Below are 22,591 nucleotides of genomic sequence, written 5' to 3' on the forward strand. Positions count from 1 at the left end.
TGTGAGAGTGGGGACAAACAGGGGTGTAGCAAAAAAAAAAAAAAATTGGTGTGATAGTCGGGGTTTTGGCGATTTTTTTTTTGAGATAAAATAAAAAAATGGCTACAATTATTAATAAAAATCTATTTCAAATGGACAAATCAAACTATTTGCTGCAGTCAGGGCTGGACTAAGACTGGGCTACAAAAATGGATAAAAATCTATTTCATATGGAATCAGGGCTGGGCTAGGACTGAGCTTTTAAAAAAAAAAATAATTGTTCCGGGCCCAGTCCTGCCCCCCCCCCCCCCCCCCCAGCTCCGCCTCTGGCAAACGTGGCCATAGGGTGCATTTGATGACCTTGAATCTCTGATCCAAGGATGTAAGGTGACGAGCATTGCAGCCCCATGCAAAAATTCGAGGCACCATCAAAAGTAGGGGACCTGCGCCCATTGATTCTCATAATGGTTATCGATATTATGTTGTTTCATTGAAGATAAAACTAGAACTACTTGACTTTATTTCCTTAGAAACAATAATGAAGTTGTTATGGTTTATACTCAATTCAATGTTAAAATCAAATGTTTGCGGTCAAATAATGGTGGAGAATATGTCAATGAGGTGCTTCATAACTTTATGAACAACCATAGAATTTTGCCTCAAAACACTTGTGCAGGGACTCCCTAACAAAATGGAATGGCGGAAAGGAAAAACAAACAATTGCTCAACATTGCTCATTCTCTGTTGTTTCATATGAATGTCCCTCTCAAATTCTGGACGGAAGCCATTGTCACAACTTGCTACTTGACCAACCGTATCCCTAACTCCAGTCTAGATAATCAGGTACCTTTGGAATTGTTGTACAAAAGACCTATTTCTGTCAGACACCTTAAAACCTTCGGGTGTAAGTGCTATGTTCACATACAAGCAGTCCATAGAAACAAATTAGAAGAAAGAGCTACCAAGTGCATATTTCTTGGGCATTTAGGATAAAAAAAAGGGTACAAGTGCTATAATCATGTCACACAAAAAATGATAATATCTAGGGATGTAAATTTTTTTTGAAGAAGAACCATTCTTTAAAATTTTGGGATGAAGGCCTAGTTGTTGTTGTTGTTGTTGTAACCATTCTTTAAAAATTCCAACCAGGGGGAGTTTGCCATGCCTAAAGACTATGACCAGTCTGAACACACCCATACAGGTCCTGTGTTGCAAGTCCAAGATAGATCCACTCCAAATGAGGATCAAAATGAAGTCGAACTTGATACTACTCAAACCGAAACCAATATTGATCAAATTCTTAAACCAGACCAAAACCAAGCCGAGTCTTCTTTAAGGAGATCTATCAGCCCTAGTAGACCACCAAACTATCTTAGAGATTATCAAACCTATATTGTGTCCACTAGCAAGTATCCTATCAACAAATTTATATTCATTTCCAACTTATCCAAGCCTTATCAAGATTATATTCTCAATACCTATACCAACATGAACCCACTAAATTTGAAGAAGCCAACAAAGACCTCAGGTGGAGAATAGCCATGTTAGAAGAACTCTTAGCCCTCCAAAAGAACAAAACGTGGAAACTAGTCCATTTACCAAAAGGAAAGAAGGTTATAGGGTGTTGATGGATTTATTGGATAAAATACAACAATGATGGCAGTGTTGAACGATACAAGGGTTGCTTAGTTGCAAAGGGGTACACACAACAAGAGGGAATTGACTACAATAAAACATTTGCTCCAGTAACAAAAATGAATTCGCTAAGGACTCTTCTCTCAATTGCTTCTAACAAAAATTGGAGCCTTATGTAGCTTGATGTCAAAAATGCCTTCCTTCACGAAGACCTCGAAGAAGAAGTCTATATGGAAATTTTGCAAGGAATCGAAAATAAACAAGGATATGTTTGCGAATTAGAAAAATCTTTATATGGACTGAAACAATCCCCTCATGCATGGTTTTCAAAATTAAGTGAGGCACTTGTTAAACTTGGTTCTAAATAAAGCATGTCAGATTACACAGTGTTCACTTCCCAAAATGATTCTAAAACCACTGTTTTACTTATCTATGTTGACGATATTATCATGGCAAGTGATGATGAACATTTTATGATAAAGGTAAAACAACAGTTGAATAACCAATTTGAAATTAAAGATTTAGGAAAGTTGAGACATTTTTTGGAAATTGAAGTGGCACATTCAGAAAAAGGCATTTTTATTTGACAAAAGAAATATGTTCTTGATCTTTTGAAAAAAACAGGGATGCTCGAGGCCAAACCCGCAGAAACTCCTCTGGAAATGAACTGCAAGCTACAAATTAATGATGAAAAAAAGGCTGACAAAGAAAGATACCAAAAACTGGTTGGTAAGCTTATTTACCTGACCATGACTAGACCTGACATCACATATGCCGTGAGTCTAGTCAGTCAATTTATGCACGACCCACGTTCAACTCATGTTGAAGCCATTCAAAGAATCTTGAGATACTTAAAAGGAAGTCCTGGCAGAGGTGTGATGTTCAAAAGAAATCAGTCTCTTACTTTGATGGGATATGCAGATGCAAACTGAGCTTAAAACCCAAATGACAGACGATCTACTTCAGGTTATTGTACCTTTGTAGGCAGTAACCTCGTTACATAGAAGAGCAAAAAGCAGGGTGTTGTGGGCAGATCTAGTGCATAAGCCGAATACATGTCCATGACATTGTGCACATGTGAAATTGTATGGTTAAAAGCCCTTTTGAAAGACTTGGGAGTAGAAACTCAAAATCCAATCGAACTAAAAAGTGACAATATGGCAGCTATATATATATATATATAATCCTGTGTATCATGAACGAACAAAGCACATAGAAGTAGATTGTCACTTTATCAGAGAAAAAATTCAAGCCGAGATAATCAAAACTCCTCATGTCGCAAGTGGAGATCAACTTGTAGATATATTTACCAAATCTCTAAGCAGTGAGAAGCACAAGAATATTATAAGCAAGTTGGGGCAGATCGATGTCTGCACACCAACTTGAGGGGGAGATTGTCAACTTGAGGGGGAGATGGTTAGGATGCTTGTTGTTGTCAAGATAAGGATTATCTATCCTCATTTGAAAATCTCGAATATCTGTTTCCATTCTTTATCTTTCTTTTTTTAGCTTATCTTCCTCCTTGGTCATTTCCTAAAATTAAGGATCTCACTTCTTTATGTATTTGTAAAATGGAAGAGACGATAATAAGAGAAAAAGCACAACAAGCGCCTTCATCGTGGATGTAGGCTACCTACCGAACCACGTTACATTCTGTCTTCTTTATTTCAACATAACAGGATCCACTCTCCAAATGAGAATGTAAGGCAGAGCTCAAGTGCCTTGGGGTTTCAACGTGGACCAATTCACGTCATCTGACCCATATAATAGAATATGGGTAATCTATATCAGAATTCAGGTCTGATCCAAAACATAAACAATTAGGTGTAACCGAATCCATATCACGGGTTGGGTGACAATTTAACATCAGATCCGGGGCAGAGTTGAATCTAACCCAAAACCTTTTTATTTTATTTTTCTAGGAAAACAATGGAGATTACGGGTTTTTTTTTTGAAGTTATACTACTATACCATTGGGTTTTGAACCTGCATCGTCCGAACACAATGTGCGTGCACTAGCTGCTCCTACCAGACAAGTGGAGCCCCCTTGGTACAATGGAGATTACCAGTTTCACCAGTTATAGCACATATTAGAAATATTTGTGATTTTTGAAAATATCACAACTCTATTGTGTATTTTAAATCCCAATAGAATCACATAAAAGAGGAATATTTGCAAAATATACCTATTTAAAAATGGGGGTATTTTGTCCAGATTTGACCTCATGGATGTATTCAGCATGATCAAAATAGTAGGATAGTAGGAATCGACCCTGACCTTTGGATCATAGTTTTTTGGTGTAAAAATATGTTTATTTGAGGTTTGAACATTTGGTACATTGTAGGTTGTTGATTTTTCAACCTTCTTAAAATCTGATTTGTAGTGCAAATAAAATAAAAAATAATAACGTTGCATTTTTTCACTAAGGGTTCCTTACCCATGAGGGTAGCAAACATTATCCTTTTAGGAAGATCACACTTCTTGACAATATTGAACACTATATATACACTTTTTTTAAAAATAATGTTCTTATAGTTATTTACATTCTGTTATTTAATTTTTTTTGTGTGCTACTATTTTCATGAGAAAAATAAAACCTATTTAATTTATTAGAAGCCTTACCTCAAAAAGATTTTTCTTTTGAAACCGTTTGTGGGCTAGGAAATAAGATGAGCCGCTCATATTGCAGCTCATGTTCAGCTTGTAAAGAGCTTGTTTGAACTCTTGAAATACGTTCGACAAGCTCAAGCATGAACAACCGATGTTGTCTCGGCCCGGCTCATATAAATTCGTTTATTAATAACAATTATATTTTACATTATAGAATCAAGATGATTAAAGTATTTGGCCTTTAAGCAATAAGTTTAAAGTTCAAATTTTATTGCTTACAAGTTTGAAACAATTATCTATTTTGTAAATGAGCTAGCTTGAGTTTGGCTTAGTAGGTTTAGGGTTCGAGATCTATTGTTTTCAACTTAAAAAATATATATTTTTGTAAATGAGCATGCTCATATTCGGATAGTTTAGCTTGGGCTTTTCATGAACTCAAGCTCGGCTCGACTCAAAAACTGAGACTAGCTTGAATACCCTTGTTTGGTTCGTTCAACTCGTTTATCAACCTTAATGTTTGTTATATGACAGATATTCAGGTCATAGCATGATTTGGACTTAGATTGGCTCCAGATACACAATATTGGACCATGATTCAATAAAACATACACAATATTGGACCAACCATGACGATTGGATGGAAGACTTGCATTGAGTAAATTGTTGTGGGATGCAGATTGACAAGGGACTTGACACTTAAATGATCGTGTTGTCACTCATTATTTTTCCATTTTTGAGACTGAAAAAAATCCCTTCTTACATAGCCATGAGCATGAAACCTTGAATTTGACCTCATGGAGAGGACGGAGACCATGTTTTGTTCAAATTTTACCTCATGGATGTATTCAACGTGGTCAGAGTAGTAGGAATCAACCCTTGAATCATAGGTTTTTAGCATAAAAATATGTTTATTTGATGTTTGAATATTTGGTACACTGTAGGCCGTTGATTTTTCAAACTTGGTAAAATCTGACATTTATGTTAGAAAAATATGATTGAAACCTCAATTTCTACTAAACTTAATATGAAGATCACATTTGAAAGACCAGAACTAAAAAAAGTAAAAAAAATAAAAATATTGCGTTTTTTCACTAAGGGTTTCTTACTAATGAGGCAGCAAACATTATCCTTTTAGAAATACCACACATCCTATTAATATTTAACATTGTAGATACACTTTTTAAATAAATGTATGATCTCATAGTTATATAATTATTTAAATATTTGTGCATGCAGATATTTTCATGAGAAAAACAAAACCATTTAATTTATCAAAAGACTTACCTCATAGAGATTTTCATTTGAAACCGTTGGTTGGGCTGGGGAAATAAGATGAGCTGCTCATGTTCGACTCATAAACAACTTGTTTGAATTTGTGAAATAGGCTCAACAAGCTCAAGCATGAACAACCAATGTTCGTCTCAGCCTAGTTTGTATAAGCTTGTTTATTAATAATAATTATATTTTATATTATAAAATTAAGATGATATAAAGTGTTTGGCCTATAGATAATAAGTTTAGAGTTTAATCTTATTGCTTATAAGTTTGAAACAATTATTTATTTTGTAAATGAGCTAGTTTGAGGGTAAAAATTCTATTGTTATCAACTTAAAATATATATTTTTATAAATGAGTTTGCTCATGTTCGACTGATTTAGCTTGGGTTTTTCGTGAACTCAAGCTTGGCTTGGCTCTAGGCAAGCTTGAACACCGTTGTTTGGCTCGTTTACCAGGCCTAATATTTACTACACGATAGATATTCAGGTCATATCATTATCTGGTCTTAGATTTGGCTCCAGATAACAATTGAACCATGTTTCAATAAACCGGACGCAGCGTTGGGCTAACCATGATTGGATTTGCATTGAGTAAAATGTGGTGGCTTGTCGATTGACAAGGGACTTGACACTTAAATGATCGTATAGTAACTCATTTCCCCATTTTTGAGACCCCCTAAAAACATCCCCTCTTACGTGGCCATCAGCACTGAACCGCCAATTGTGGGTCCCGTTTCCCTTCCCCACCTTACTGACACCGTCGTTCAAATAATCCCGGGAGGCCGACCGAAGGTCATCGAACCAGCGCCCTCTCTCTCTCTCTATCTGTGTGTGTGTGTATTGCATCCAATCCATGGCTGCGTCTCACGTGCAAGACTCTCACACGGGCACCGGAGAAGAAGGTGGCGGCGACCCGGTGCCGATCAGGTTCCGGCCGAGGCCGGCGGCGGCTTTCGAGGCGGAGGGCGTCGCGGAGGAGGATCGGCGCTTGAACGGGACTTCCGGCGGATGGGAGGCGGAGGAGAACGATCCCGGCAAGAATGCGCGTGATCAGTCGGGAATTCAGGCCAAGATCGCGCTCCGGGCTGCGGCGCCAGCGCACCGGAGGATCAAGGAGAGCCCGCTGAGCTCGGACGCGATCTTCAAGCAGGTCTTTTTCTGAGGGTTTCCTTCCCTTCTCTGATTCTGGAACTCAGAATTATTTCCTTTTTGCTTCGTTTTTTCGTTTTTTTTAATTGTTGGGAGTTGATCCTGATTAGTGTTTGGATGTGAGGTTTTGGATTTTTGAAATCCGGTTTGTGTTGTCTTTTTTTCGATCTCTGATATTTCTTAAAGTTTGTTTTCCTGAATTTAGTATGTACGGAACGGTCTTATGCGAAGATTTGAGATTCAATGTTTGGTATTTGTCGTGTTTCTATTGGTATGGGGGGTATTCGGAATATCCAGAAAGTTGGGATAAGTGGGGATGTTGCAGAATGAAGCATAATACAGAATACCAACTTATCCAGGTTTTTGAATAAGTGGGTTGCGTCGAAATACTCACTTGGGAGCTTGATTGGGGTTTCATGCAAGCTGGACGATACGAGTATTAGGAAGTTTCATCATTTTCTCACTAATTTAGGTGCACCCACTTGTATGGAATATTGGGATAAGTTGCAATTCTGTGTTTTGAAGGAGAAGAAGATATCCAACTGATGTCGGTTTTAAGGGGAAATGGGTGCATCCAAAACACCGCTTCTAAAGCTCTTACGAGTAACATATCATTGGGCGAATCAACCACTGGGCGCCTTGTGATTAAATTTTGTGCTCTGCAGGGTGTTGGAACTATCCAAGCGATGGAAAACATTGTTCGATCGTGAAATAGCAACTCAATTTCCTCAACACTCATTAAGCTTCTGAATGAAATCTTTCAAATGCTATGCCTTTTTCTGCATTAGAAAATTTTAGTCGCTTGCTGATGTCATAGGAGAGGATGATGCATGGTGAACTTTAGGCAATTAAACTTCTGTTTCCTATACTAATGCAGGTTATAGTCTGCAATTGCGATTGGGAAAGTTGGCTTTGTTGACTTTTATATAGTTACCTGACAAAAAACTTCTAGTTTTCTGATAACAAAAGCATGAATGTCTTAGTGGTAGCAATACCTTGCATGAATTGGTGGCGCATGTTTAGTTGGATACTTGGATGTGGTCTTGCTCTGGGATGGTATCTTCATGACTGTTTGGTTCCCATATTCTGTACTCATTGTCAACTTACATCCTTACCGGGTGCATGATGACGACTCAACTGCTGAGCAACTTTTTTGGCCACAAAATGTAACAATATTTTTCAAAAAAAGTCATTGCCTTTAAAGATGTTTTGATCATTTCAATCAGTTTAATGTTGATAAAATTAATGTAAGAGGTTTAACACACACATATGCTATTGTTGGCCGTATGTACAATCTAGTTGGAAAATCGTAGGTGCAAATTATATCCATTCAACCTGGATGTGTTCCATTGTCTGTTTTCTATTGATAACATTTTGGATAATCTTTTTTTTGACATAAAAATATGATTTTTTCAATCATGAAAATTTGGCAAATTGTGGGCCATTGATTTTCGAAACCCTTGGAAGACAAACTTACATTACATGTTGCAAAAAACATGATCCAAAGCTTGTTTTCTACTAAAGAAACTATGCAGATCACTTCTATAAGGCTAGATCTACAAAATGCGTGGAAAAAATGTTAAAGGAATAGTTTTTTTATTAGATTGAATGTACAAACAACTGTAGAAAATTTAGTCCTATATATGTATATGTGTGTGTTTAAACTTGTAGAGAGAGCACATATATGTATGTAATTTGAAAAGGTCTGTATGGTGCTCATTCACAAATTTGTTTTGGCAGAGTCATGCTGGTCTCTTTAACCTTTGTATTGTTGTGCTGGTTGCGGTTAACAGCAGGCTTATTATTGAGAATGTAATGAAGGTATGTTTGGAAATCTTTTAGATGACTTGTTTTTCTCTTGGTTGCTTGCCAAATAAAAGATTCAGATAGACGACTTCTTTATGCTATTTTTGCAGGTATTCTGATTTTTAGATACATGTTTTTTCTTGAAGTGCCTCTATTATTGACTAAAGATTCTTGGCTTCCATTTGCAGTATGGCTTGCTATTTAGGTCAGGTTTTTGGTTTGGTTCAACTTACCTTAGAGACTGGCCTCTTTTGATGTGCTGGTAATGGTTCCTGAACTTTCTTCTTGTTCACATAGGGTTGTCAGGTTTTCTTGTTTTGTTTTGTTTTGTGAGCTAAGATCTTGCATGTGATACCATATTAACAAAATGCTTTGATTTACATGTTTGTTTCTATGCAGCCTCACTTTGCCTGTTTTCTCCCTGTGTGCTTTCATTGTTGAAAAGCTTGCACAACATACATTCATTTCTGAACCAGTAAGTACAGGTGAATGGAACGTGGCCACATTATTTTTTCATAGATTATTAACTTGAAGATCTTGCTGATGTAAGTGGATTGATTTTTGTAGACTAGCTTCTGCATATTCTGTCTGTGTGGAACTTGTATGTATCTAATTTTAATGGTTTGAACTTGCTATCTTATTTTGCAATTTACCATGATTTGATTTGGATATCTTATCAGTTATCAATTTAACTTTCTTATTGATAAAATCAAAGATAAGCCTTTATGGCACTTGCTTCTTTTGGTCCGCTTCGCTCTTGGATCTCCTAATTTAGCTGTTGGGTTTTCCTGCCGCCTTTATTACCACTTTGGCTTTGCTTTTGTTTGATGTTGACGGATAGATAGTACTGGCATGATCTTTTATAGCACCCATTGTTGTTATGTTTGAAGATGTGTTACCCATTCTACCTTGATAAGATAGTATATGGGCATGGGTGTGTTCAGAAGAAAACTCAGAAGTTTTGACAGTTAGACACAGGGACGTGGATTACACACATGATCTAATTATTATATATTTACATGACACTTTGTATGTGTAACTTGTAAAGAGTAACATGCATTTATTTTTCATCTCTATGGGCATACAGACACACATACATACATCTATCTGCACACACACACACACACACACACACACACACACACACACACACACACACACACACACACACACACACACACACACACATATGGCATGCATATTAGATTGCCGTAATTTGCATACTAAGTCAAGAAGAAGAATGAGAGAAGAGGCACAAAGAGAGGAGGAAAACAATAAGCTTCATTAACTACAAAGGAGAGAAGAGAGAAGTATACATCATATAAAGGCTGCCCCCCTTTCTAACCCTACTCTAACCAATCTGGACCAAAATGGCCCTCTAACCTTGGCTACAACGCTACTCAATGTTTTAATGATACAACTACTCCCACATACATACAATAATACATGAGATGGGTATTACCGAACACAATGACACATAGTATTACATTCCTTAACATGTGCATATGTACACATAGTCTATCTGCTGTTTATTTACATAACTATATCGTTATAAAGGATAACAAAGATACTGTACATCACCATGATAAATCTAATGTTGTTGGTTGTCACTATAAGATGCAAAAGGTACAAGAAAGAATAGGAGTGACCTTGTTCTCAAATTTGTACTTCGATTACACTATAAATGGAAATTTAGTTTTACTTTAAGTGAAAGGAAAAATATGCATAAATTTAGTGTTTTCATCATTTTGATTAATAAAACCATTTAATTATAGTAAGTCTAACTGAAAAAAGTACAAGGCATAAGCTTAACATCTTGCTTTTGTAGATAACTAGGCAAAATATTGTAATCAAGATGAATTAAAGAAAGTGAATTTATAGTAAATATTGAAGGGAAATTTTTTTCCTACCTCATAGTGTGGATACCTGATATTTTAATAAGCTTGGCATGGTTCTCAATAGGGGTGAGCATCGGGCCAGCTCGGTTCAAGCCAAACCCCGGCCCACAGCCTGCCCGTTCATGGGCCTGATCGGGCCAGGCCAGGCCTAATACACAAGATATATTATATTATATATAAAATATGATGTATATTATTTATATAATGTATTATAATATATATACACACACACACACACACACACAGGCTGAGCCAGGCCGCGGGCCGGCATGTGTCGGCCCGAGCTTTAAATTGATGCATTTTGCATATCTGTTTTTTTGTACTCTATACAACATCAATGCAGTAACCGATTGCTTGGATATACATACCTTTATCCACTCTCAAAGCCGTAGCCGTAGGAATTAGCAAGGTAGTTCTTATTTCTTCTAATGTCATTGTGAAAGTGTATCACAATAGGAAGGGGAATGCCATAAGGAAGGTTCATGAGGCTTATTTTATTTGCATACACATGAATCTTCTAGTAAGGGGTATTTGGAAGAGGGTAAGTTTACCCTAGAAAGCATGGACCCTGTGCTTTTCCCTATGCAAATCAAAATTTTGTAGGGAAATTTATCTCGATAATGGCCCTTTCCTCAGGGACAGAATTCCCATCATAGGAGGATTTTCTTTTTCTCCTTTGGTTGGGGAACTTTTCTTTGTATCACTATCACCGATATATTGAAAATATTGCGATATTATTGGCTGTTTCAAGGTAGCCGATAATATCGGGAATATATCACAATATTTTTGAGAAAAAAACTCTTTTTTTAAAAATTTAAGTTTGCATTTCCTATTTTCTTGTTTCTTTTATATTTTAAAACCTTTAAAACATGTTTCTTTATATTTTTGGAAGAAAAATAATGCAAAACTTATTATTTTCTTAGCTTTTTTGTTGTTATTTATATTTTTTTTTCAAATTTTTAAACTCACGGGTTATTCCCGACGATACAGGTGACTATGCTTTGTTTTGTATACATTAACCAATAAAACATTTACATCAAACAAGTTTTACTTGGGTAAACAAAAGTTAAGAAAATCATTCCAAGGTGAAAAATGTCTTGTTTGCTCACATGGTCCCTTAGAAAAAACATGGTTGTAATGGATGACAGTAGTTCATCTTTTTTTCATTGGTATATCAAGTATTGACATGGTGTACATGTTATTGTACTTGTGGGTGATGTCAACATAACAGAATGTGGGAGATTGAAGTGGATAGACAGACTTGATCCTACTAAAACTAGTGACACATCAAAATGATGAAAAGGAGAAAGATTTTTAAAAATTTGAGAGGGCGTAATCTTGGCTAGCTTAAGGAGCTTGACTCTCATGAGCGAGGTCTTGTGAACTGAAAAGTTCATTATAGATGAACTGTTCCCAGAATGACGTGCCTTCCTCTATTTCTTTTTTTTTCCTTTGTGTGTATTTGGGGGAGAGTCCTTGGTTTGTGTGTGTGTGTGTGTGTTGGCAGAAGGGAGTAGGGTGGTGCAATAAATAAAATTACTTAAAAAACTAGTGCAGTTACCCAAATGATCGAGCTCGGATTTACCTTGGAAGAGTATTGAGGTTGTCAGGATTTTGGTAGAGACTGAGAGTGGTGTTGGAGGGAAGTTTTGGTATTTCCCAAAACTTCGCACATTAAATCAATAACTCAAACTTAATAGCCACTTTGATTTGTGGCAACTACCTCCAAGATTTTCAATATCTGTTAAATTGTATGCTTGTGTATATTTCTACATAAACATGATGGGGTAGAGCTGTCTTTTAGTTTTAGTTTATTCCAATTCTTCTGTACTAACCTTCTTATATGAGGGTACTTTTTTCCATATTACTGGTATTTCTGTGACTGTTGTTGTTCTCACCTTGTAAAGGGTATGTTATGATTTAATAAAGCTATAATTTTCTCTATCTTGATAAACCCTGAAAAAGTCTATTCCTCTTGCCATACGCACTTGTAGAAGTCTTGCTGAGGGTGTTTGGTGTTAAAATAGAGCATGCGTATGGATCTGGATCTAGATCCATACGCACATCAATCCTATGCAATTGACGTTCATTAATGGCATTTTTGTAATATTGTAAACTCATTTTTATATAAAGGAATTAGGGCTTGGTGGTATGGTCGTTCATCCGCCCCAGCCTTTGTGCTTCTCCCTTTCTCTCTTTCTCTATTTTTTGTGCAGGCTGAGCCGTGAAGTAAACCTATCTCTCTCTCTCTCGATTTCTTATATGGTATCAGAGCCAGGCCGCAGAACCCTACCAGTGACACGTTCAACGAGATCTGAAAAGGCAGTCGTGAAGACTTCTTCCTCTTATTCTTCGGCTGCATCTCTTCCTTTAACATCAACGTCTTCTTCTTCAACTTCCACGACTGTCTCCTTCTTCTCTAACATCGTCTGTCACCCTTCTTCAATATCAACATCACTGCTTCGGCAACGTCTCCTTCTTCAACATCATCGTCTGCGCCTGCGATTTTTCCTTTGGCTGTATCTCCTTCTTCAACATCAACGTCTTCTTCTTCAACTTCCACACGCTCCTTGACCCTGTCAATGGTATCGGTAGGCTCGATATCAATCTCGATTTCTTTCCCAGTAAGTGTTCGTCTTTGAAAATCTCGACCTCCAAAGTGATCGTCTTCTCCGTCAGGGTCTTCACAAAGATCTGCATCTCTCGCTAGGATAAACAAGGGAACACTGTTCTTCAATATCGCCTTTCTTTTGTCTACAACTGCACTTTCTGTGTTTTTTAATTTCTGTCTTTAATATTTTCCTAAGTCTGTGCTGTTAATACTCCTTGTATTACTGGACGATTCATATCATTTTGTTCGAAATATTATTGTCATAGTCTAACATTCACCATCGTATCAGATTTTCTCGAATTTGTATTGCCGTTCCTCATCTTTTTCAATCAACAGTGAAATCAGAGTTTTCTGTGCAACGTCTATAGGTAGACTGTAACAGATTACATTCTCGTCTAAAAAAAAAGGATTTGCTTTCAAGGAATTGGTTGGACAAGTACATGTTTTATTGAAGCTCTGCTGATTGATTAAGTGACCTCAACTTAATTTGTTTTCTTCAATCCGTTTTGTTCGCATATTCATTGTTTTCATTGATATGGATTCATACTCGTCCTCCAGTCCCTCTGCAAGTTTCTTAAATCAGCTTGTTACAAAAAAACTTACTCATTCTAATTTCTTAACATGGAAGAGACAAATACTTCCGTTTATACGGAGTCAGGATCTCGATGAACATCTAGATAGTGTTAAATTATGTAATCAAACTTGTAATTTCGTATATATATTTTATATATATAAGGTAATACATATACATATATATATAATATATGTATATGTATTTACCAATTATATATATAAAATATATATAGTCATAGTAAGGGTAGTTTAGGAATTTTACACATATTTTTTTTCAAGAATATGTTTTTTTTGTATTTTCTTTTTTCTTTTTCTTTTTGTATTTTTGTTTTTTGCATTTAATGCATTGTACATGCATTGGGAGGGGCCCAACCCACTAGTCGTTGGACCCCTTGTGACCGTTGGAGGGGCTCCAACGACTATGTGGAGCCCCTCCCAAGGCCTCCTCCAAGCCCTATTTATATGGGCAGCTCCTCTTGTATTTCTTCAAGGGGATTTGGGATTATAGCCCAACCTCTTTAGTGTTTATGAAACTTATGGGTGCAAGTGCACATTTGTGATTCGGTGTGTTGTGTTTGTTGTGCACAAGTGTTCTTGGGTGTGTATGTTCACACATTTATTCTTAAGGTTGTTGTGTTATCGACTAAAGTATCTTGTTGAAGATACTTTTACATGGTATCAGAGCAAGGTTGAAGAAGAAGAATTGCGACTCGCCTTCTTTTGCATTCCTCGGGAAGCGTGCCTTCAAGTTTTTTGAAATCAAAGAGGATCATCTTCTTCGAGCAATATTTTAGGAGCTTCTTTTGTCAAGAAAGACGCAAAAAGTAATTAAGGTACATACTATCTCTTGCATTCTTTCCTCTCTAATGGGCGAAAAAGACTCCCATTTCTCTCTTGGGTTTAAGCTTAATGGCTCAAACTATCATGTTTGGGCCGGTAATATGGAAGCCCATATTAAAGGAAAGGGGCTTTGGGGTTACGTTTATGGATCCATACCGGAACCGGAACCGGAACCCAAAATTACCATTGTTGAAGGAGGTGATATTAAGATTCTTGAAGGGGATGAAAGACAAAAGGCCCTTGAAGAGTATTCTAAGAAACATGATGATTGGGAAATGAAGAACTTCAAGATATTATCTTGGATTTTCTCATCCGTTGAGACCAAGATAAATGCCAACATCATCAAATTTAAAAGGGCTTCCGAAGCTTGGGTATATCTTGAGAAAATGTACACCTCAAGAGATCTATCCCACAAGTACTTTCTTCAAAAGAGGGCTTTGACTCTCCAACAAAATGACATGACCATTCGGGAGTACTTTGCCGAATTATCCTCTATTTGGGACGAGCTCGCAATCCTTGAACCTAAATGGAGTGGTGAGGCTATCGAATTAAGGCACAAACAACTTGAAGAAGACCGGTTCTTCAATTTTTTAAATGGCCTTAGACCCGAATTTGAACAAGTTCGGTCCTCTCTTCTCTCCGCCTTCACATCCCCCTCACTCGAAGATGTTATCACCAAGCTAAGTGGTGAAGAAACCCGTATGGGGATTGGCAAAAATAACCCTAGCATTCTTGTTACTTCTTCTACTCAAGAAGATGGTGAAATGGCTAATGCCGTGTCAAGACCGGGAAATAACATGAGGACCTATAGACCTCCTCATTTCAAGAATCAAGGTCAAGGAGGAAATGATCGATATGGCAAAAGAGACTATAGCAAAGTAACTTGCTATCATTGTAAAGAACCCGGACATATCAAACCCTTGTGTCCTAAATGGAAGAAATTGATTGCAACGGCTATGGCATCTCAAGTTGAAGAACGACCCCTTTTATCAAGTGAGTCTCTTTCTCTTCAACAAATCGTGGAAGCCCTACAACCTCTTCTCAAGGGAGGTACTTCCGGAGCCGCTATGTCATCCTCTTCTCCCGGTAAGACATCTTGGCTTTTAGATTCCGGGGCATCCTTTCACATGACCCCTAGTTATTGCGCTCTTTCAAATTTTTCTAAAAGTGCTTTTCCATCCTTTGTATCAACCGCGGACGGTACATCTCTTGAGATTAAAGGAATAGGTAATTTTGAAAAACAAGACTTCTTTGTTCCAAAAATTCGTTTTATCCCAAACCTTAACCTAAATCTTCTTTCCGTTTCCCAACTCTCGGACCATGGTTGCGATATAAAATTTTCTTCTAATAAATGTTGGATACAGGATCGCCAGTCCGGGAGATTGATTGGGGAAGGCTCTAGAAGAGGAGACCTCTACTACGTAGATTTTCTTCAAGTTCCCAAGAGTCAATTTTGCAACGTCGTCCAAAACAAAGACATTCATGTATGGCATAAGAGATTGGGTCATCCCAATATTGTTAAAATCTCGTACTTGCCTTTTGTTAAACATCTTTGTAAAAGTGACTTTTTGTGTAATGAATGCATTCTTGGAAAAATGAAATGTTTACCCTTTCCTCAAAGATCCATGTTTACGACAAAACCATTTGAAATTGTCCATTCCGATGTATGGGGACCGGCTCCGGTAATGTCTAAAGGAGGTTTTTCATATTATGTAATCTTTGTGGATGACTATACTAGGTTTTGTTGGATCTATTTCCTTAAACATAAACATGAAGTTTTTTCAACCTTTAAAAATTTTCACATGATGATTTCAAATCAATTCAATGGATGTTTAAAAATTTTTAGGTCTGACTCTGGAGGAGAATACCTCTCAAATGAATTTAAGGGTTATCTTGAAAATTTTGGAATTCTTCACCAAAAATCATGTCCAAAAACCCCTCAACAAAATGGGTTAGCCGAACGAAAACACAGGCACATCATTGAAACAACTAGGACTTTGCTCATTTCTCAAAACATTCCAAAAAATCTTTGGGCTGAGGCAGCTCTTACCTCTGTCTATCTCATAAACCGACTTCCATCGAAAAATTTAAACAAAATTTCTCCCTTTGAAAAACTGTATGATAAGGAACCTGATTATAGCAGGTTAAGGGTCTTTGGGTGTAAGTGTTTTGTTCTTACTGATAAGAATGACAAACTTTCTCCAAAGGCCATTCCTTGTGCCTTTCTTGGCTATTCTGAAACCCAAAAGGGGTTTCGTTGTTATGATATCAAAAGTGATAAGTTGTATGTTTCCAGGAACGTGAGTTTTTTGGAAAATGTTAGTGGATTTGAAAGTTGTGACCCCCATAATGAAAATATGGATTACTCTTTTTTATTTGATTTACTGAATAAGGACGATGATACTAGTGATAATGAGTCAGATCAAGGTAACCCAAATGGACTTGAAACCGAGGAAAACATCTCCTTGCCTCCTTCGTCACATCAACCTATTGAATTACCTAGAGACCCTATCACCTACTCTCATAGAGATCAAAACAACTTTAGGAGTGCTCTTGACAGATATAATGATGCTAGTTCCAGTGCCTCTCAGAATGAAGTGATCCCTCGTAGAACTGAGAGAAGTAGAAGGCCTCCTTCTAGGTTCATTTCCTATGACTCTTTCTCACCAAGATATAGAGCCTGCCTTAGTGCCATTCACTCTTATATAGAACCTAGAAATTTTGAAGAAGCACGTAAATGCCCTGAATGGATTAATGCCATGGACAATGAACTTGAGGCTCTGAGAAGAGCCAAAACCTGGGAATTTCAAAATCTTCCTAAAGGCAAGAAAACAATAGGGTGCAGATGGGTTTTCAAAGTAAAAACTAAAAGTGATGGATCCCTTGAAAGGTATAAAGCTCGCTTGGTTGCAAAAGGATATAGTCAAGAATATGGTATTGACTATGAAGAAACTTTTGCTCCTGTAGCTCGTATGGTCACTGTTCGATGTCTTATAACCGTTGCCTCTATCAACAAATGGAACATCTATCAAATGGATGTGAAAAATGCCTTTTTAAATGACGATTTAAGCGAAGAAGTCTACATGGATGCTCCTCCTGGAATGGAGACTCCTAAGGGAAAGGTGCTTCGTCTTCAGAAAGCACTCTATGGCCTAAAACAAGCTCCCAAGGCTTGATATGATAGATTTAACTCTGTTATGATTGAGAATGGTTTTTCCTCTTGTTTTACTGACACTGCTCTATTTGTTAGAAAATCCAATGCAGGGATTGTTATTTTACTTCTGTATGTTGATGACATGCTCATCACTGGGAGTGATTCTAACGGGGTTAAAAGTATAAAATCTATCTTAAAAGATAAATTTGAAATGTCTGACTTGGGTTTTTTAACTTATTTTTTGGGAATTGAAGTGGCATACTCTCTTCGAGGATATTTCTTATCTCAAACTAAGCTTGCTTCTGAGATCATTGACAGGTCAGGTATTACAGATGAGAAGCTGTGTGAAACTCCTGCGGTAGTAGGAGCAAAGATGAAAATTGATGATGGAGTTCCCCTATTGGATCCTACACCTTACATACAGCTTGTAGGGTCCCTGATGTATCTGAGTATTACCAGACCAGATATATCCCATGCAGTCCATACTGCAAGTCAATTTCAGCATGCGCCTACATCCGTTCACATGAGTGCCATCTTACGGGTCGTAAGATACATAAAGGGTACTCTAAATAAGGGAGTTTTTCTGTCCTCTTCCTCTGATTTAAAATTGATTGCTTATACTGACTCAGATTGGGGAGGTGACCCAAATAACCATCACTCCACCACTGGTTTTTGTGTGTTCTTAGGAGACTCACTAATTTCGTGGAGATGCAAGAAGCAACAAAAGGTGTCGCTCTCCTCAACTGAAGCTGAATATCGTGCCATGGCCACTACTACCATGGAGATTGTTTGGATTCACCAACTGCTAGAAGACATGGGGATCAAAATTGAAGGACCCACCAAGCTATGCTGCGACAACAAAAGTGCAATCTACATTGCAAAGAACCACACCTTTCATGAGCGGACAAAACACATCGAAATGGACTGTCACTATGTTCGTGAAGCATATCTCCGAGGAGTTATCGACCTTCCTTATGTCACGTCCGAATATCAGTTGGCCGATTTCTTTACTAAAGCCCTGTGCGCTCCGCGGTTCAACTTCCTTCTTGGCAAACTATCGGTCATCTTGCCCTAAGTTTGAGGGGGGGTGTTAAATTATGTAATCAAACTTGTAATTTCGTATATATATTTTATATATATAAGGTAATACATATACATATATATAATATATGTATATGTATTTACCAATTATATATATAAAATATATATAGTCATAGTAAGGGTAGCTTAGGAATTTTACACATATTCTTTTTCAAGAATATGTTTTTTTTGTATTTTCTTTTTTCTTTTTCTTTTTGTATTTTTGTTTTTTGCATTTAATGCATTGTACATGCATTGGGAGGGGCCCAACCCACTAGTCGTTGGACCCCTCCAACGGTCACAAAGGGGCTCCAACGACTATGTGGAGCCCCTCCCAAGGCCTCCTCCAAGCCCTATTTATATGGGCAGCTCCTCTTGTATTTCTTCAAGGGGATTTGGGATTATAGCCCAACCTCTTTAGTGTTTATGAAACTTATGGGTGCAAGTGCACATTTGTGATTCAGTGTGTTGTGTTTGTTGTGCACAAGTGTTCTTGGGTGTGTATGTTCACACATTTATTCTTAAGGTTGTTGTGTTATCGACTAAAGTATCTTGTTGAAGATACTTTTACAGATAGTTCCATTCCTGTACCACCATGGCTTATTTTGCAGGGGTGATGCAATTACCAAATCTATTAAGAATCCAGAGTATACAGTTTGGAGAAAGCGGAATCAATCTTTGGTTGCTTATATTACGTCAACATTCTCTCAAGAAGTGTTGGCTACTCTTTCAGATGATTGCATTGCGGCAGATTTATGGAGTAAGCTCTCTCAGATATCAGAAGCCCGATTTATGTATTTAAAGAATGTATTTCAAAGTTTAAAGAAAGGCTCCATGACAGTTATGGCATACATAGGCCTCTTGAAGAGTATTACTGACCAATTGGCTGTTATTGGAAGTGCTATTTCAGATAAAGACAAAGTACAACAACTTCTTAATGGGTTGGGCTCTGATTTTGACATGTTTACCACAACTTTGACATGTCTTCCTCATTTGCCCAATTTTGACGACCTTCAAGTGAAACTTCTTCAGCATGAAATGGTTATAAAACAAAGGGCAGAAGGAAATGAATCAGCTCGTTCCCATTCTGTTTTGGCTATGGAGACTTCCGTAGGTTTTGGACGAGGGAATGCAAGGGCATCAAGGAGGCAGAGGCCGTTTTGGACAGAGAGGACGTGGTATCTTACCTACACCTAATATTTCAGGTATTTTTAATGCAGGGAATCAGAGGAGAGTGCCCACTTGTTTTTTATGTAACAAAAGAGGACATGTGAAATTTGATTGTTGGTTTAATCTGCAGAATAGAGAAAAGATAAACAAAATTGAAAATAAAGCTTCTACTGTGGACATGAAAGCGCCATCTACAGATGTGCAACAACTTTTGTTATCAGCATTGTCACATATGACGATCAAGCAAAATGAGCAAGGCGAGTGGTACGTTGATTCCGGTGCTGCCACCCATGTCACGGGTAATGCGGGTAAGTTGTCTCACTTATTGCCTTATTTTGAAAAGGGTAGTATAGTTACGGGAGATGAAACTTATCACTCTATTAGTCATACTGGCAGTGCACATATCCCTATGTCAAAGTCCTCACTTCACTTGTCTAATGTCCTCCTTGCCCCTAATATTAAAAAGAACATTGTCTCTGTAGCTAAACTTGTTGACGATATGAATTCTTCCATCGAATTTACTCCCTCCTCTGTTTATGTTAAGGATCTACGAACGAAGTAGATGTTCGCTAAGGGGGAGGGACAAGGAAACATGTACGTCTTCAAGGAGATTCCCTCAGTGTCTTCGCCTTCAGTCCCAGTTCTCCAGTTGAAGTCGTCCAAGCATTCTTCAGTTTCTTCGTCTTCAAAGTCTTTGTTTTTTCCTTCATTAGAAGTTTTTAATTCATCTCATTGTAATAAGCTAGATATTTGGCACAGTCGCTTGGGACATTATAGTCGGGGCTTCGTTGAAAATCTTGTATATGATGGTCTTCTTCCAGAGTCTAGTTTATGTTCTTTTTTAGAGAATAAAAAATGTTCCTCATGTGAACTCTGCAAAAGTCATGTTCTTCCATTTCATATTATTAATAAAAGGGCTTCAAAGCCATTTGAGATTATTTGTTCTGATGTTTGGGGACCCACACCTATTTCTTCTCTCTCTGGTAGTCGTTACTATGTTAACTTTATTGATTCTTATTCCGGCTATACTTGGATATATTTTTTGAAACATAAGCATGAAGTTTTTCAAATATTTCGGGAATTCCATTCGATGGTCAAAACAAAGTTTTCCTGTGATATTGTGCATTTACAATGTGATGGTGGAGGAGAGTATTCATCGAACGAGTTTATTGCCTTTCTTCGGGATAAAGGAATAAGTCGACAGGTTTCTTGCCCTCATACCCCTCAACAAAATGGGGTTGCGGAAAGGAAACACAAGCATATTGTCGAGAGTGCGATCAACATGTTACATGATAGCAATGTGCCAATTAATCTTTGGACAAAAGTTTTTCACACATCTGTTCATGCCATAAATCGTCTTCCTATGACACTTCTGGATCGGAAATCTCCCTATTATACTTTATTTGGGCAACATCCCTCTTATGATGAGATGCATGTTTTTGGTTGTGTATGCTATGTACATATTGATTCATTCCAGCGAAATAAGTTTCAAGACAAGGCCGCTAAGTGCATATTTGTTGGGTATGCGGATGAACACAAAGGCTATCGATGCTACGATCCTACTACAAAACGTATTAGGACCTCCAGAAATGTTGTTTTTGATGAGCAAAATTTTCAGATCAATGACACTGAAGAGTTGTCATCTCGAGAAGTAGAGGTTTATGATTCATGGATGAGCGCAGACCTTTTTGCTAATACAGGAGAAACATGTCAGACGAATTGTCCTTCCTTCGGCTTGAGTAGAGAGTTGGATGACTCACATATGCAGGTGGAACCATCTTCAGTTGAGCCACCCCCAGTTGAATGCTTCTCTGGACAGATATACACTAGAAGTGACAAAAATACAGGGCCGAGGAATGTGGAAAGCATCGCTAATGATCCGGTTCAAAGGCCGTCACGTATTAGGCATCCTATTCAGCGATGGGTGAGTTATGAGACCTTTTCTCTTGATTTTCAGTTGTTTATGTCTTAGCTCACAAAACAGGATGAACCCACTTGTTTTAGTCAAGCTTTTCAATCCCGTCATTGGATTGAGGCTATGAATGAAGAAATGGAAGCACTTCATGAGTGCCAAACTTGAGAAATAGTACCTCGGCCCAGAGTTATCGGAAGCGCCTAGGTAAAAGGGGAAGCGCGAAATGGCTCGCTTTTGAAGCGTGAGGGGAGGCGTCCCCCTTTTTTGGGAAGCGCACTTCCCTTTTATGGGAAGCGCGTTTCCCTTTTATGGGAAACACGCTTCCCCCTCGCTTCCCCATTTTTTCCATTTTTTCCGCTTCCCCTTTGCTTCCGGTTCAGTTCCTAGGTCGCTTCCGGTTCGCTTCCTAGGTCGCTTCCGAGACGGTTCAGAATTTTCTTCTAAGTGGTCCCCCGCTTCCTAAATTTTTGAAAGTGCCTCGCTTCCCGTATCGCTTCCCACTCCCGCTTCCTCGACTGGTAACTCTGCCTCGGCCAGAAGGAAAGAATGTAGTTGGCTCAAAATGGGTATATAAAGCAAAGTATAAGCCCGAAGGAAGTATTGATAGATATAAGGCACGACTTGTTGCTCGGGGATTCACACAACAATATGGTGAAGATTACGATGAAACTTTTAGTCTGGTAGTCAAAATGGGTACAATTCGTGTCATCATATCACTAGCAATCGATCGAGGATGGAGGCTTGGCCAGATGGATGTTAAAAATGCATTTTTACATGAAACTTTAAAGGAGAAAGTATATATAGAGCAACCTCCTGGGTATGCCGAGAAGGATCCTACTGCCTGGGTGTGCAAACTAAGGAAGTCTCTGTATGGGTTGAAACAGGCGTCCCAT

The 22,591-nt window shown here is 37.8% G+C and overlaps 1 protein-coding gene across 1 annotated transcript in view; it reads left to right on the forward strand.

The window, feature by feature from the left end:
- Window positions 1-6,322: 6,322 nt before the first annotated feature.
- The window catches only part of LOC149820310 (diacylglycerol O-acyltransferase 1-like), a 118,149-nt gene continuing 101,880 nt past the window's right edge, over window positions 6,323-22,591 (forward strand). Inside the window, exons 1-4 of the mRNA XM_089983096.1 lie at window positions 6,323-6,652; window positions 8,392-8,472; window positions 8,646-8,719; window positions 8,857-8,932. Of these exons, the coding sequence (XP_089839222.1) occupies window positions 6,356-6,652; window positions 8,392-8,472; window positions 8,646-8,719; window positions 8,857-8,932 (528 nt within the window). The 5' untranslated portion in view covers window positions 6,323-6,355. The remainder of the gene's footprint in view (window positions 6,653-8,391; window positions 8,473-8,645; window positions 8,720-8,856; window positions 8,933-22,591) is intronic.

Source organism: Nuphar pumila, chromosome 12, assembly GCF_984573655.1.
Source record: "Nuphar pumila chromosome 12, dmNupPumi1.hap1.1, whole genome shotgun sequence".
Lineage (NCBI taxonomy): Eukaryota > Viridiplantae > Streptophyta > Magnoliopsida > Nymphaeales > Nymphaeaceae > Nuphar > Nuphar pumila.